The 16,755-nt window shown below is 37.3% G+C and overlaps 1 protein-coding gene across 2 annotated transcripts in view; it reads left to right on the top strand.

Annotated features, from left to right (window-relative positions):
- dennd4c (DENN/MADD domain containing 4C) overlaps window positions 1-16,755 on the top strand; it is a 177,723-nt gene that overhangs the window by 83,889 nt on the left and 77,079 nt on the right. For both annotated transcript variants that reach the window (XM_063069024.1, XM_063069025.1), the window contains exons 9-12: window positions 556-700; window positions 797-972; window positions 1,589-1,689; window positions 3,127-3,345. In XM_063069024.1, the coding sequence (XP_062925094.1) occupies window positions 556-700; window positions 797-972; window positions 1,589-1,689; window positions 3,127-3,345 (641 nt within the window). The remainder of the gene's footprint in view (window positions 1-555; window positions 701-796; window positions 973-1,588; window positions 1,690-3,126; window positions 3,346-16,755) is intronic.

Genomic DNA, 16,755 nt, shown 5'->3' with positions numbered 1-16,755 from the left:
ACAGCTTTAGTTGATCTTATAAAGAGATCACTGCTTGAGTTATTTAGCATTAAGTTGTTGCATTGCTAAACTACATATGTGCCATTATCTTAAAATCTTCAGTTGCTATTCAAAGGCATTGTCTATGAATGATCTATTCCTAATGTCTATCTTGGAGAAAGCAGAAACAGTGGGGGCTGAGAAGGAAGATTGCAGAAACTGAAGAGTTGGAATTGAATTTCTGGAACTGGTTTTGCTCAGATGATCATTTTGGAGTTTAAATATTATAGTGCATCGTGAAGTATTGTTGTATGCTAATTTATCATGGCATTTTGTGTTAGTTGCTTTGCATAACTTTGTTAGCAATAGCATGAATAATTGCTTGCTTTGGAAAATTTACTTGGGTAAATGTTTCCAACTTTAATCCACGAAAACATCTCATTCGATATATTTTCCAATGTACGCTCCTTGTGAACTCATGACTTTTTTTTAAAAAAAACACCAATTTATAACTACATTTAATTCTTTTTAAAGAAAACTACAATAGCACAAAAATGCTTATTTTTTTCTTTCTAGAGGAGCAAACTTTAGCACTTTGCTGATGAACTTGGGTGCTGAAAACTGTGCAATTCTACTGTACTTAGTCTTGATGGAAAACAAGATTTTGTTGCATTCTCTCAGGCCTGCTGTATTGACAGGTGTGGCTGAAGCTGTTGTGACTGTAAGTATTGGTATATTAACATTAAACTGTCTGGATTTTTATTACCATTTTTCATTGGAAAGAAAACTAATTAATTTTTTGTACTTTCTTTTTCAGATGATTTTTCCTTTTCATTGGCAGTGTCCGTATATTCCACTCTGTCCATTGTCCCTAGCTGGAGTCCTCAATGCACCAATTCCATTTATTGTTGGTGTTGATTCGCGATATTTTGATCTTAATGACCCACCTCTGGATGTTGCGTGTGTGGACCTAGATACAAATACGATATATATGTAAGTATTTTTATCTTTGGGGTAACTTGTGATAAAGCTAAAATGTTTGTATATTTTCATCAGGGCAGGAATAAATGCAAGTGTTGTCTGTATTGGTGTTAATCATCTTACACAGCTTTGACTTAAATATTTCAAGTAACAGACTACCAACTACTCAGTGAGTTGAGCTTGGGGAATTGTCTCAGTCTTGGCAAACAGTTAAGCTGTACACCACATAAAAGTGTATCCAAAATTTTACTTGGGGGGGGGGAACACACACACACACACACACACACACACACACACACACACACACACTTGTTGTAGAAACTTCAGGGTATCTCTCAATACAAGCTTGGTGATAACGCAAGAAAAATGCATTGACTGGCTGCATATGCATGATATATGTTTAGGAGTGAAATAAAAAATTGTGGAACCCAGGTACCAATGCACGTGCAAATGAAGATGTTCGAATCATGTTAAATACAATGAAATGAAGCTGAGCATTAGAGAGTAATGAACTGGTCTTAAACCAGACATTGTTAGATTAAGAGTTTTGTAAGTTTGCTGCATTCTTTGGTCACCATGCCAGCTGTATGTTGGTTTAACTTTCATTGTTTTTGCTTACTTTTTTAAGATCTGATGACAGGAAGAACTTAACCTGGAAGCAACTCCCAAAAAAACCTGGGAAGAATCTCTTCAGTTCTTTAGTGAGTCTACAAAATCAGCTTTCATTAAGTAAGTAAAAAGTATTTTCATTAAGAATACAGTATCTTGCATGCAAGTTTGATTTAATATCTTTAAAAATTGCTTTTTATTTCCCCTTAAATTGCAGATGAGTAACTCAAAGGGGTAATCTCTAAATATGTTATTAATTCAATCATTAAAAAACAAAAACTTCATTTTGCATTACTTTACAAATAATTTTTTAAAAATCCAATTTATCCTTTGAACTAAACTAGTAGTTTTACATTTAAAAATATTGTTCATTTAGTTTCAACAACAATGCAGTTGCCAAATATGAAGTGGTATTAAACTTACAGCAGAGGGCTCTCGGTGTTATGTTCTTGGCCCAGATTATCAAGATTTAGTGCATGTACTGAGCATAAACCTAATCTGTTCCCTTGTCCAAACTTGCCTTCTGTGGCCACAAGGCTCTCACTAACCTGCATGTTGTGGCTGATCCTGAATCGCTGCTCTGGACCACCGTGATGGCTTTTATAAATGATTTCTAAGTGCCTGTCATTAGCAGGATGCTCCAGAATCGGGTTTTGTTATCACTGACGTATATCATGAAACTTGTTGTTTTGCAGCAGCAGTACAATAAGACATTTTAAAAATTACTATACGTTACAATAAGAAATGTGAAGAAACTATGTACAAGTAGTGCAAAAAGTGAGTAAAGCAGTAAGGTAGTGTTCCTGGACCATTCAGCCCTCTGAGTGTGAGGGGAAGAAACAATACCTGAAACAATGAGTGTGTGTCTTCGTGCTCCTGCTCCTCCCGGATGAGAAGAGGGCATGTCCTGGATGGTGAGGATTTTTAATGATGGATGCCACCTTCTTGAGGGATTGCCTTTTGAACATATCCTCAGTGGTGGGGTGGCCAGTACGATGATGAAGGTGGCTGCTTAAAACCCTTTGCAGCCTTTTCTGATCCTCTGCGTTGGTGACTTCATACCAAATAGCAATCCACGGTGCATCTGTGGACGTGCCGATGAGAACAGGCACAGTTTTGGGCACTAAATCGGAGTGAGGGAGAAGGTGTAGGGGCAGGAATGGCACTTGTTCTACTTGCAAGGATAACTACCAGGAGGGAGATCAATGGAGAGGGATGAATGGACAAGGGCGTTTCACAGGGAGCAATCCGTACGGAAAGCCAGGAAGAGGGGAAAGGTGTGCTTGGTAGTGGGATCCAGTTTGAGATGGTGGAAGTTTCAGAAAATTATGTGCTGGATGCGGAGGCTATTGGGGTGGTATGTAAGGACGAGAGGAACCCTATTTCTGGTGGGGTGAGGGCAGATGTCATGGAAGTTGGACTGTTCTGTTGACATTCACAAATTCAGATAAAAATGATACACTTATTAAATTTATTTCCTTTTTCTCACTTACTTCCTTACTTAAATTACATACTGTTTGGCAAATTGATTTGGATTAATTCTTTTTTATGGTTTAGTTCACAGGAGAGCACAGGAAGGGTCTGCTATCGAGATGACACCAATAGAGGCCGATTTTTCCTGGCATAAAAAGATGATATCACTGGAGATGGAAATTCAGGAGGCCTTTTTGCGATTTATGGCATCAATATTGAAAGGATATAGAACATACCTCAAACCAATCACCCAGGCTCCTTCTGAAAAAGCCACTTCTGCAAATTCACTATATGACCTACAAGGTATATTTAATTCTAATTCATGCCAGTCTATTAACGCATCATCTCAAAAGGCACCAAACAAGAGATCTGCAGATGCTGGAAATCCAGAGTAACACAAATTGGTGGAGGAACTCAACAGGTCTATGGAATTGGAAAAAACAGCAGAGTTTTCGGACCAAGACCCTTCTTCAGGGACTGGAAAGGAAGGGGGAGTTTGCCAGGATATGAAGTTGGGGGCAGGGGAAAGAAGATAACTAGAAGGTGATAGGCGAAGCAAGGTGGGTAGGAAAGGTAAAGGACGGGAGAGGAAGGAATCTGATAGGAGAGGAGAGTGGACCATAGGAGAAAAGGCCTTTAAGAATGAACTGCATAGGTAAGTTGAAGTACACCTTTAATCTGATTTGTTTTACCTTGATTTGCCCAGTATGGTAGCGTAGCATTTAGTATAATGCTATTACAATACCAGTGACCTGGGTTCATTCCTGCACTTGTCTGTAAGGGGTTTATACTTTCTCCCCGTAACCACATGGGTTTATTCTGGTTGCTTCAGTTCCACCTCACATTCTAAAGAACAAATGGGTTAGTTTGCTGTGTAATGGTCAGTGCAGATTGTTGGGCAAGAAGGACCTGTTACCGTGCATGATCTGTCAATAAATAAAACCAAGTGTTACCTGTGTACAAAGTAAAATTCCATTCCATCCTCAACCCAGTTGGTCTGATGCATTTCAGTGTTAGGCAAATAACTTTACAGGTTCAGTTTTTAACTTCCATGAAATGAATTTCTATTTTTGTGTCCATTTATATGAAAGGGTCTATTCCAAGAATTTGACCTAATATAAGACAAAGTGGGCATCTATTTACGAATCATGTTTGGCCAAATTGTACTTGATTGGCTTGTCTTTACCTACCCCAGTTCTTAGCTAGGTTAAGTGTGGATGGTTACGTTTAGCAGTAAGCTCCTGTTTGTGTAAATCTCTGGTGTAAACATTTGAGGCCCACAAAATTCTCTTAAGGCCTTTGCCAGAAAGTGACATTGAGAGTAAAGCTGAGAGGTTTTTTTCTTTTATTGTTTTGCAGATCTAAACAATTTTCATATTAGAGATATTTAGAAGCTATTTGAGTTGTAGCAAGCTTCAAAAATGTAATCATAGGTTGATAAAAAGCGTGGATAACTCAATATACATATAGTCTTGAAGTAAAGTAACTGAAAGTTAATATCAGCTTTTCCCATTGAAGAACCCTCCAGCCTTTAGTGGCATGGGATTAAGTAATGCATTCTTCAGCATAACACTAGAGAAGCCTATGAAGGGAGGGCTTGATGCGGAGTGCCTTCATTACAATCCAAGTATGAGAATGGTTAAATATTTGGGACACCAGCTGCAGTTTGGCCCTGCTTCTGATAAATTTACAGTCATTATGAGAAAATGAGGTTAATCATGCTCGATGAAAATTCATAAGTCTGTGATACCCACACAATTATCAAGTTTGTTAACCCTTGTTGTCTTGGCTCGTACTAACTTGTAGTTAGATTAAGCACCAGATATTAATAAGCTTGTGTTTACTAATTCAGTACCTCAAACACCGTAATGTTATTGGAGAGAAGTATTAAAGCTTTATGTATTTACTGCATTCCTGATGAAAGCAAGGAGATGAACTATACACATACAGATGTCAGCACCAGGTAGTTATGGAGTCGTATAACATGGAAACAGGCTTTTCTGATACCATGTCCATGCCTGCAGTTCTACTCATTTACATTAATCCTATTTGCCTCTGTGAGTATACCTCCCAGCCGATTGAAGTGTGGAACTGAATACCTCTTGAATGCAATAATTGTATCTGATTCTACTACCACCTCTGGCAGTGCATGCCAGACATCAGTTGTGTTTTTTTTAAAAGAGGTCAGAGAGTTATTCAGTACAGAAATGGGCCCTTCGGTCCAATGACCATAATACCTGAGATTCCCATCTAAGATCATCCCATTTGCTTATGTTTGGCCTACACTGATTTCAGTTTTGTTAATGTACCTGCTTTGACCACTTCCTCTGGCAGCTCAATCCTCTGACAGATGATCCTCTGGGTAAAAAAGGGTTCCTATTAAATCTCTCCCCTCTCCACCTTAATCCTAAGCCCTGAAGTTCTTGATTTTTGATTCTTGATTCTCAGCCCTGCAAATATGCCTGTGTATATTCACCCCTATGTATGTCCCCCATAATTTTATACACTTTTATAAGATCACCTCTCCGGAGACTTCCGGTAGCGCTCATGGAGTGAAGTCGCGTTCTTGACTCGCTCCATTACCTCTGAGTTTTTTCTCTCTATGGTCAGCTATACTTTAATATCGGCTATGTCTAAGAACGGGAAAGACGGCAAGGATGGTAAACCTCCGGTTAAACCGAAAGCTACGGATCTCCCTCCGACTGAATCACCGGTGACTTTGAAAGCGATATCGGAGTTAATTCAGAGGGAAATTTCAACCTCTGTTAGGGAGATGATTCGTACAGAAATTATGGGCTTTGTTAAAGACCTGATTCATACGGAAATCTCAACTAAGTTCCAGAAAATTGCCGATTTAATTGATAAGATGCAAACATGTATTGCGGAACATCAGTCGGCTATATCTGATCTTCAAAAATCCGCGCAACAAAGTGAGCTTAAGATGGGGAAAGTCGAAGAAACAATTAATGTAATGAAGAAGAAACTTGACTTTTTGACTTTTAAAAACTCTGACTTGGAATCTAGAATGCGACGGCAGAATTTACGAATGATTGGCGTCAGGGAAGCCGTGGAAGCTAACAACCCTATGAAATATTTCTCCCAACTTTTAAAAGATGCATTCCCTACTGTATTTCCTGACCAACCACCGTTACTGGATCGTGTTCACAGAATCCCATCATACTCGTCTAGGTCAGATAGACCGAGGCATGTTATCTTACGTTTTCATTACTTTCAAGACAAGGAGAGACTGTTTCGATTCGCTCGATCTAAAGGTTTCATTGATTTTTCGGATCTTAAGTTCCGATTCGTGGAAGATTTCAGTAAACCAATCTGGGACCAACGGGTCCGTTACAGATCCGTGATGTCGGAATTCTATAAGATGGATTTAAGACCAGCGCTGCTGTACCCTGCACGTCTAAGGATTCGCATGTTAGATGGAGCCCTTCGTTTTTTTGATTCTCCATCGGATGCCCAGAGTTATCTGGATCAACTTTCATCTTCAACATCTTAATTGCCTTTTTTTAAATTTTCTCCGTTGATCGGAGGCTGTGAATTGGTTGGTTTTAACTTTTCTGTGCCCTATTTGGGCAGAAAAGTTTACTTTCGATTTCTTAATATGGCTGCTAAACTTTCTTTTTAACTGCGTCATTTCTTTCTTTTCCCAGGGGATTCTGAGTGGTTACTTCCCTTTTGTCATCTTACGTATTTCCTGTGCGGCCTTAAATTTTGTAGTTTTTTTTTAAATTTTATTCTGTTTTGCTTTTTATAATCATTTTATGTTAATAATCCTATTTTTTTTCTGTTGCTGTGTCTATTCATGAGTTTGAGGTTTATTGTGGTTTTTTTTTAATATATACTTTCCGGCTTTTGTTCTGTTCTGTGTGTATTTTAATTGAGCTAACTTTTTTTTACTTATTTTTTTACTGTTTTACAATTAGCTGACCCTTTTCATATTTATACCTTTTTTTTAGGGAGCGTATACCGGAAGTCATGGGGGTAGTTTTAGCGCTTGCTTCTTTCTGGCGGGTCTGCTTTAGATTTCGCCTTGGGGTCTTGGGGTGGGGGGTGGTGGGAGGGGCTTCACGTTTTAGTTTGTTTCTCTTTGGGCTATATACATTATTGAAGTATTGGTTGCGTCCTTTTCCCCGGTATCTTTTGTATGTTCTGTTTCCTCTCCGGGTTTGTGGGTCGCGCCTATTGTCAATCCTCCTTGTTATGGGTTGACTTTAGGATTTATGGAGTCTATTATTAATTTTGTCTCCTGGAATACTAATGGTCTTAATCATCCTATTAAAAGGAAAAAAGTTTTTAAAGTGTTCCGGAGACTTAAAGCACAAATTTTATTTTTACAAGAGACCCATGTACGGAGGGGGGACAGACTACGTTTTTTCAAATTCTGGAAGGGACAACAATTTCATTCGAACTCCAATGCTAAGATTCGAGGTGTCTCTATTTTTATAGACTCCTCAGTTACTTTTATACAACAGGATATTATCTCTGATCCGAATGGTAGATTTTTACTGGTTAGTGGTTTACTATTTAATAAAAAAGTAGTTTTGGTTAATGTTTATGCTCCTAATATGGATTGTCCGGAATTTTATAAATCATTGTTTGATCAGTTTCCGAATTTGAACGAGTTTTCATTGATTTGGGGCGGAGATCTTAATACCTGTTTATCTCCAGCTTTGGACCGTTCGGCTCCTTTACGGACTTTACCTAATAAATCTGCAAATTTGATAAATTTTTTCCTTTCTGATTCTGGGTCGACGGACATTTGGCGTTTTCTGCATCCTCAGGAAAAAGATTTTTCCTTCTTTTCACATGTTCATCATTCCTATTCAAGAATTGATTATTTTTTCATTGATTCTCGTCTCATTCCTTCAGTGATTAAATGTGATTATGATTCTATAACCATTTCGGATCATGCTCCACTTAAGCTTTCTATTAAAATTATGGCCAATATACCAAACAATAGACAATGGCGTTTTAATTCGCTGTTGCTTCAGGACTCGGACTTTGTTAATTTTATGAATGAACAGATTGAGCTTTTTTTTACAATTAACCATACAGAAGATATTTCGGTTAACACTCTTTGGGACACTTTTAAAGCCTATATTCGGGGTCAGATTATTTCGTATTCCGTTGCTTTGAGGAAGAAACAGAAGCAGGAGGAGATGGCAATTGTGGACAAGATTAAAGAAATTGATAAGAAATATGTTATGGCTCCTTCTGAGGAGCTATACAAACAAAGAACTGAACTTCAAATGGAACACAGTTTACTACTCTCGTCCTCGATTGTAAACCAATTAAAGAAAACAAGAAGTGATTTTTATGTTCACAGTGATAAAATTGGCAAGCTGCTGGCTAATCAATTGAAATCTAATTATGTTAAATCTCAAATCAATCAGATTTATAACCAAAATGATCGATTGATATTGGATCATGTGGGGATTAATCAAACCTTTTGTGATTTTTATTCTTCTTTATATCAATCAGAGTCTCCTCGAGATTCTAAATATATGAATGATTTTTTAGATAAGTTAGACTTCCCTCAGATTTCACAGGATATGTCTTCTTTATTAGATACTTCCATTACAATGGATGAGATTAAGAATGTTATTTTTTCTATGAATCTGGGGAAAGCTCCTGGCCCTGATGGGTTTACCGTTGAATTTTATAAATGTTTTGCTTCTTTATTGATTCCTTGGCTCTATAAGGTTTTTGAGGCTTCTTTGAAACTTGGTAAACTTCCGGAATCTTTTAATAGAGCATCAATTTCTTTAATACTAAAGAAGGATAAAGACCCTGCTCAATGTGCATCTTATAGACCAATATCTTTATTAAATGTTGATTCTAAAGTTTTTTCTAAGTTATTAGCAAATAGACTAGAAAAAGTACTTCCTTCTATTATTTCGGAAGACCAAACGGGTTTTATTAAAGGTCGTTACTCTTTTTATAATATTCGTACATTGTTAAATATCGTTTATACTCCCTCACAAAATGTTCCTGAGTGTGTTATTTCTTTAGATGCCGAGAAAGCTTTTGATAGAGTAGAATGGCCTTATTTATTTAAGGTGCTTGAAATGTTTAATTTTAGCTTGAAATTTATATCCTGGATTAAACTGTTATATCACTCCCCTGTAGCCTCGGTTCGTACTAACTCCTTAAACTCACCTTTTTTTCCTCTCTTTCGTGGTACTCGACAAGGCTGTCCTCTTAGTCCCCTATTATTTGATATTGCATTAGAACCTCTTGCAATTGCTATTCGAGAATCTTCAAATATTACTGGGATAACTCGGGGATTAAAGTCCCATAAATTATCACTCTATGCTGATGATTTACTTTTATATATTTCTAATCCTGAGAGATCCATTCCTGCTGTTTTAGAGTTATTAGCACAATTTGGTCTTTTCTCAGGTTATAAATTAAATCTTAGTAAGAGTGAACTTTTTCCGATTAATAAACATCTTCCCTTATATTATAAATTTCCATTTAAATTGATTAATAATTACTTTTCATATCTTGGGATTAAAATTACTTGTAAACATAAAGATTTATTTAAGACTAACTTTTTACCATTAATAGACCATATTACTCAACTTTCATCTAAATGGTTTCCCTTATATTTAACTTTGATTGGTCGTATTAATGCAGTTAAGATGTTTTTTTTGCCAAAATTTTTATATGTGTTTCAGGCATTACCAATTTTCGTTCCTAAATCTTTTTTTGATAAAGTTGACTCTAAAATTTCTTCATTTATTTGGCAGAATAAGAATCCGAGACTGGGTAAAATACATTTACAGAAAGCTAAGAGAGATGGAGGTTTAGCATTACCTAACTTTAGATTTTATTATTGGGCTATTAATATTCGACATATGAAATTTTGGTTACTTGACCGGGACATACTATCTATTCCTAAATGGGTAGCATTGGAATTACAATCTGTTCAGGGTTATACACTTGGTTCTATTTTAGGTTCCTCTCTTCCTTTTGATTCGAAACGCCTTAAGCAGGTCTCTAACCCGATAGTTAAATATGCTTTGCGCATTTGGTTTCAATTCAGAAAATTTTTTGATCTTAATCAATTCGGGTTAGCGATTCCTATTTTAGGCAACATATTTTTTCCTCCCTCTTTTACGGATCGCGCTTTTCAAACTTGGAAGACTAAGGGTATTTTACGGTTTTTGGATTTATTTTTAGATGGTTCCCTTATGTCTTTTGAACAATTATCTAATAAATATAACTTATCAAGAATACATTTTTTTAGATATTTACAAGTTAGAAATTTCCTAAGTACTATACTTTCTTCCTTTCCAATGCTTCCTCCTATATATATTTTAGATTCGATAATTAACCTTAATCCATGTCAGAAAGGTGCATCGGCTATGATTTATAATATTATTATGAAACTTAGGAAAGCTCCATTTGATAAGATTAGGGTAGATTGGGAACAGGAATTGGGGCTTACCATTTCTGTGGATGATTGGGGGCAGATTTTACAATTAGTTAATACTTCCTCTATTTGTGCTAAACATTCCCTAATTCAATTTAAAGTGGTTCATAGAGCACATATGTCCAAAGATAAGTTAGCGCGTTTTTACTCGCATATTAATCCTTTCTGTGATAGATGTTCGGGGCAGATAGCCTCTTTAACTCATATGTTTTGGTCTTGCCCTACTTTGGAAACTTTTTGGAGAGATATTTTCAATATTATTTCTAAGGTATTAAATATAGATATCTCTCCTCACCCTATTACTGCTATCTTTGGACTACCTAAAATTTCTAGTAATCTTTCCCCTTCAGCCCGTAGAATGATTGCATTTCTTACTTTAATGGCGAAAAGATGTATTTTACAACATTGGAAAGAGCTTAATGCTCCAACTACCTTTTTTTGGTTTTCTCAGACGATTTTATGTTTGAATCTGGAGAAAATTAGAAGTAACCTTTATGATTCTTCATTTAAATTTGAACAGATTTGGGGACCTTTTATTCGATATTTTCATTTAATGTAATATTTACCCTTCTTGTTTTTTTTTCACTGTTTTAATGGAGGTCGGGATTGAGGACGTGATTTTAAGTTTACCTCTGTTTGGTTTCAAGTTAGCCCATTGCTTTGCTTTGCTTTTAGGTAGTTGCACGGTGGGATTTTTTTGGGGGGTTTTTTTTTCTTTTTTTTTTCCATTGATATATATAAAATCTAGTATACTATTATGTTATCTTGGTTTCTTATGCTTAAATTACATTGTTTGTAGTATTTTCTTTTTGGTATTGTTATCTTTTGGAATTTTATTGTACTTTAACATTGTATTAATGTTTATATGGCTTACCTTTTTTGTATACTTACTCAATAAAAAGATTTAAAAAGAAAAGAAAGAAAGATCACCTCTCCTTCTCCTATGTTCCAGTGAAACAAGTCCCAACCTGCTCAATTTGTAAAACTCCTCTGGATTCTTTATCTCTCACATTCCCTTTAAAACTCTTCCCAGTGACTTTAAAGCTACGCCGTCTTATTTTTAATTCCCTAATTATGAAGAAATATTTTGACTATCTTCTCCAGCTGTGCCTCTCTCAATCGTGTATGCTGCTTTAAGGTCACCTCTCGGCCTCCTTTACTCCAAGCTCAGCCTATTTTGTATCCTCATGACTGAAGTTCAACAATCCAGACGACATCCCAGTGAACCTCCTCTGCACCCTCTCCAGTGCTGTGTTTTAGAACAGGTCAAAGTCTGCTTTTAAGTGATGCTCTTTCTGTGTCATCATCTGCTCAGACTCCTGTCCCAACCTTGCAGGATAATGTGCACTCTCAATGGAATGCCATCAGTTTGTACTGCATTGGCTCTGTCTTTGATTTGCCCTTACTTTGTGAAAGGAGTAGTAAACGAGAAGCTGTGGTAACTGTGTATGGTCATTGGTGTTGAGGGGCCAATGCTCAAGGTGTAGTAGTTATGAGATGGACTGCTTGGACTGATTAAAATCTGGTGCTTCAAACTTAACTGAAAATATTTTCAACTTTTAAGAATGAAAGCAGGACATGTCAATATGCGAACTGCCAATTTGCATGGATACTAACTAATAGAAAAATGCCACTAATTTTCTGAAGTGTTTTTCCAGTGCAATTCCATGTCTCAAGTTCAGTTTTTTCCATAATTTTCTGTTTCAGCTTATCTTTTACTTTATATACCATAGCCCAACTATTTGTTTCATATTAACTTCAATCTTCTTTCCCGTCTCCAATTACAGTTGTGTACAAAGTGTATCTTTGATTACATCACATAATGCTTTCATAATGTGGAAGGACTCAGCAAGCATGTTATTGCAACAAGCTTTTTACGTTCTAATAGATGTATTGATTGGAGTTGTTTTCATGAGTGCATGAAAGCTTGTGTCTTGGTCTAAAGCTTGTAAAGGAAGGTATCAGTAATTGTTTTTTTGCTATCCACAGTGTTGTATAAGTGAAGATTGAATATGATCTGAATGCAGATGCTGGGCAGAGTCATCAGAATGAGTTGATAAATTTGAAGCATTACTAGTTGTGGTTTAACTCTGCAAGCCAGGGAGGCTTGTTTACTTGTTTACATTTTCATTTTGTTTATAGAAGACTTGCCTCTGGGTTGTGGAAAAATCTATTGAAAGATGTTTCTTGATTTTTGCTGCTATTTATTGATCTTGTGATCTGATTTTGTTTTGAGTTATGACTTAATGCCCAAACAACCCTAATTGAAGTTGGATACCCTTTTCACTACTAAAAAAAATTATTCTTTACATAGAACAGTTCAGCACAGTAAAGGCCCTTTGCTCATGATGTTGTGCCAACTTTTCTTTCTTTCTTTTTAAATCTTTTTATTGAATAAGTATACAAAAAGGTAAGCCATATAAGCACTAATACACTGTTAGAATATAATAAAATTACAGGAGATATTAATACAAAAAAAAATACAAACAATGTAATTTAAACATAACCTACTAAGGTAACATAATAGTATACATATATAATGTGTGTGTGTATATGTGTGTGTGTATATGTATATATATGTATGTGTGTGTGTGTGTGTGTATATGTATGTGTGTGTGTATGTGTGTGTGTGTGTATATATATATATATATAGAAAAAGAAAAAAAAACCCACCGTGCAACTAACTAAAAGCAAAGCAAAGCAATGGGCTAACTTGCAACCAAGCAGAGTTAAAGAAAAAACAACTTAAAATCACGTCCTCAATCCCGACCTCCATTAAAAACAGTAAAAAGAAACAAGAAGGGTATATAAATATGGAGCAAAAAAAGAGGAGAAAAAAAATTACATTAAATGAAAATGTTGAATAAAAGATCTCCAGGTCTGTTCAAATTTAAGTGAGGAATCATAAAGATTGCTTCTAATTTTCTCCAAATTCAAGCATAATATCGTCTGAGAAAACCAAAGAAAGGTAGTTGGAGTATTAAGCTCTTTCCAATGTTGTAAGATACATCTTTTCGCCATTAAAGTGAGAAATCCCATCATTCTACGGGCTGAAGGAGAAAGATTACTGGAAATGCCAACTTTTAATTACTCTGAGATCAATCAAACCCTTCCCTTCCACATAGCCTCCATTTTTCTTTCATCCATATTTCTATCTGATTCTCTTAAATGCCCCTAATGTATCTAACTCCACCAATCCTGGAGGCATATTCTATGCATCCATAAATCTGTTTTTTAAAAAAAAAATCTGCCTCCTGACAGCCTTCTATACTTTTCTCTGATCACTTTAAAAATACGGCCTGTTGTGTTAGCCATTTCTGCCCTGTGGAAATGTCTCTGTCCACTCTATCTGTTCCTCTAAAACACTTCTATCAAGTGACCTCTCATCCTCTGTCACTCCAAAGAGAAAAGCCCCAACTCGCTCATAAGACATGCTGTCCAATCAATGCTGCGTCTTGGTAAATCTCCCCTGTACCCTCCCTAAATTTTCCACATCCTTCCTATAATAAGGTGACCAGAATTGAACACAATACTCCCAGATGTGGAATAACTAGAGTTTGATAGAGCTGAAACATTACCTTGTCGCTCTTCTCCCCAACACACTATGCACCTTCTTAACCACCAACTGCGCAGCAATTTTGTGTGAATCTATGGACGTGGACCCAAATATTCCTCTGTCTCTCCACGTTGCTAAGAATCCTGCCATTAACCATGTACTCTGCTTTCAGGTTTGACCTTCCAAAGTGTATCACACTTCCAGATTGAACTACATCTTCCATTTCTCAGCCCAGCTCAGCCTCCGATCGATGTTGTGTTGCAATCCATAACAACCTACACTATCCACACATCATCTATTAAAGCCATAGAAAAGTACAACACAAAAACAGGCTTGTCAGCCCATCTAGTTAGTGCCAGACCGTTTAAGCTGCTCCCATTGACCTGCACCCAGACTGTAGCCCTTTATAACCCTGCAATCTATATACCTGTCCAAACTTCTCTTAAATGTTGAAATTGAGCCCGCATGCACTACTTGCACTGGCAGCTCATTTATTCTCGTGACACTCTGAGTGACGATGTTTCTGCTCATGTTCCTCTCATATCACTAGAGTGCTATGCATCTCTTTTATTTCGTAACCAAGGCATCAATACCTTGAAAACCAAGGTTCCCTAAACCTGTTATCTTTACCTTTTATTCTGACAGGCACATACTGTACAAGCTTTATCTGTACAAAATTTCAGTTTTGAAGGTCTCCCACTTAGCAAGTACACCCTTGCTAGAAAATAGCCTGTCCCAGTCCCAATTTTGAGAGTATAATAAACTTGGGGGAGGGGAGAATCTAGCTGCAGCTTTCTCACTTTATCACACAAGCCTTTTGCTGAAGTCTCGAATAGCTAAAGACTTCAACAATAGCCGCTTTGCTTGCTGCTGCCGTATTTTAATTTGTTCTTGATGATCTATCTCGATCGCTGATTGGCTGCTTCTCAAAACACCAAATTGCCGTGAATCAATGTCTTCTGTACTCAGTTTGCGAACCTGGGTGAGCTGCGTCTTCTCATGCTTCTCAGAAGCTGATGGGCTGCTTCTCAAAAATCCCGATCACTGTGTCATCTGCAAACTTAATAACCTACTCTTGCACTTCCTCATCCAAGTAATTCATAAAAACCACAAAGATCAGTTGTCCCAGAATAGATCCTTGCGGAACACACTGGTCACAGACCTCAAGACAGAATGTGCTCCATCTACTTCCAACCTCTGCCTTCTGTAGGCAAGCCGATTCTATATCCACACAGTCTTGTTTCCCTAGATCCCATCTCTCTTGACTTTCTGAATGAGCTCACTATAGGGAATCTTATCGAACACTTTACTAAAGTCCATATGCATCACATCCACTGCTCTACCTTCATCAATTTGTTTTGTCACTTCCTCAAAGAATTCATTCAGGTTCATAAGGCATGACCAGCTCCTCTCAAAGCCAATCTGACTATAATTAATCAGACTGTGCTTCTCAAAATACTAATAAATTCTGTCTCTAAGAATTCTCTCTGAAGGTTTGCCCACCACTGACGTAAGACTCTATACTTCCCAGGATTATCCTTGTCACCTTTTTTGAACAAGAAATAACATTTGTCACCCTCTAACCTTCCTTTACTACTGTGGCCAGTGAGAATGCAAAGATAATTGCCAAAAGCATAGCACTTGCCTCACCTCCCACAGTAACCTACGGTAGATCCCATCCGGCCCAGGGGACTTGTCTATCCTTTTTCGAAAGTCCCAGCATATCCTCTTTCTTAATGTTAACATGTTAGCGTTTCTGACTGTTTTGTGCCGTCTTCACATTTGTCAAGGTCCCTTTCACTGATGAATACTGAAGCAAAGTAATCATTTAGGATCTCTCTTGCATCCTACAATTCCAGGCACGTTTCCTTGTCTCTTCCTGATTGGCCCTACCCTCACTCTGGTCAGCTTCCTGTTCTTCACATACATTTTGAATTCCTTGGGGTTTTCCTTAATTCTACTCACCAAGGCCTTTCACATGTCCCTTTCTAGCGCTCATAAGTCCATTCATAAGCTGCTTCTTGGCTACCTTGTAACTCTTGAGTGCCTTCTGATTCTTGCTTCCTAAACCTTAAGTCTGCTTCTTTCCTCCTCTTTTGATGTTCCACATTTCTTGTCAATCATAATCATAGGATCCTTCACCCTACCATCCTTTCCATACCTATCAAAGCAATGTATCCAGATCCCCATGCAAGTTCTTCCTAAACAACCTCTATATTTCCATTGCATATTTTCCTGAGAACATCAGTTCCTAATTCACTTCCTGCAATTAAATGCTACTTAATACCATCTGTTCCTATCCCTGTCCAAGGCTGTGGCAGAGGTCAGGGAATTGTGGTCACTCTCCAAATGCTCACCCACTGAATGGTTTGTCACCTGACCAGGTTACTTTCCTGGTACCAGATCCAGTATGGGGCCTCTCCTCTAGTCGGCCTGTCTATATATTGTGGCAGGAATCCTTCTTGGACACACCAAACAAATTCCTCCCCATCTAAACGTTTTGCACTAAGGAGGTGCCTATCAATATGAGGAAAGTTGAAGTCACCCATCAGAACAACGTTTCCAAGATCTAGCTCCAGGTCTGCACCTCAGTGTCTGTTGCTGTTTGGGGTTCTATAGAATACACCAAATAAAATAATGGTTCCCTACCTGTTTCTGACTTCTACTTTCTTTACTTTCCCACTTACCCTGTAACTGGCTTGGC

The sequence above is a fragment of the Mobula hypostoma genome, chromosome 16, assembly GCF_963921235.1.
Source record: "Mobula hypostoma chromosome 16, sMobHyp1.1, whole genome shotgun sequence".
In the NCBI taxonomy this organism is placed as follows: domain Eukaryota; kingdom Metazoa; phylum Chordata; class Chondrichthyes; order Myliobatiformes; family Myliobatidae; genus Mobula; species Mobula hypostoma.
The sequence above is the reverse complement of the archived record's forward strand: the minus strand, read 5'-3'. Positions and strand labels throughout refer to the sequence as shown.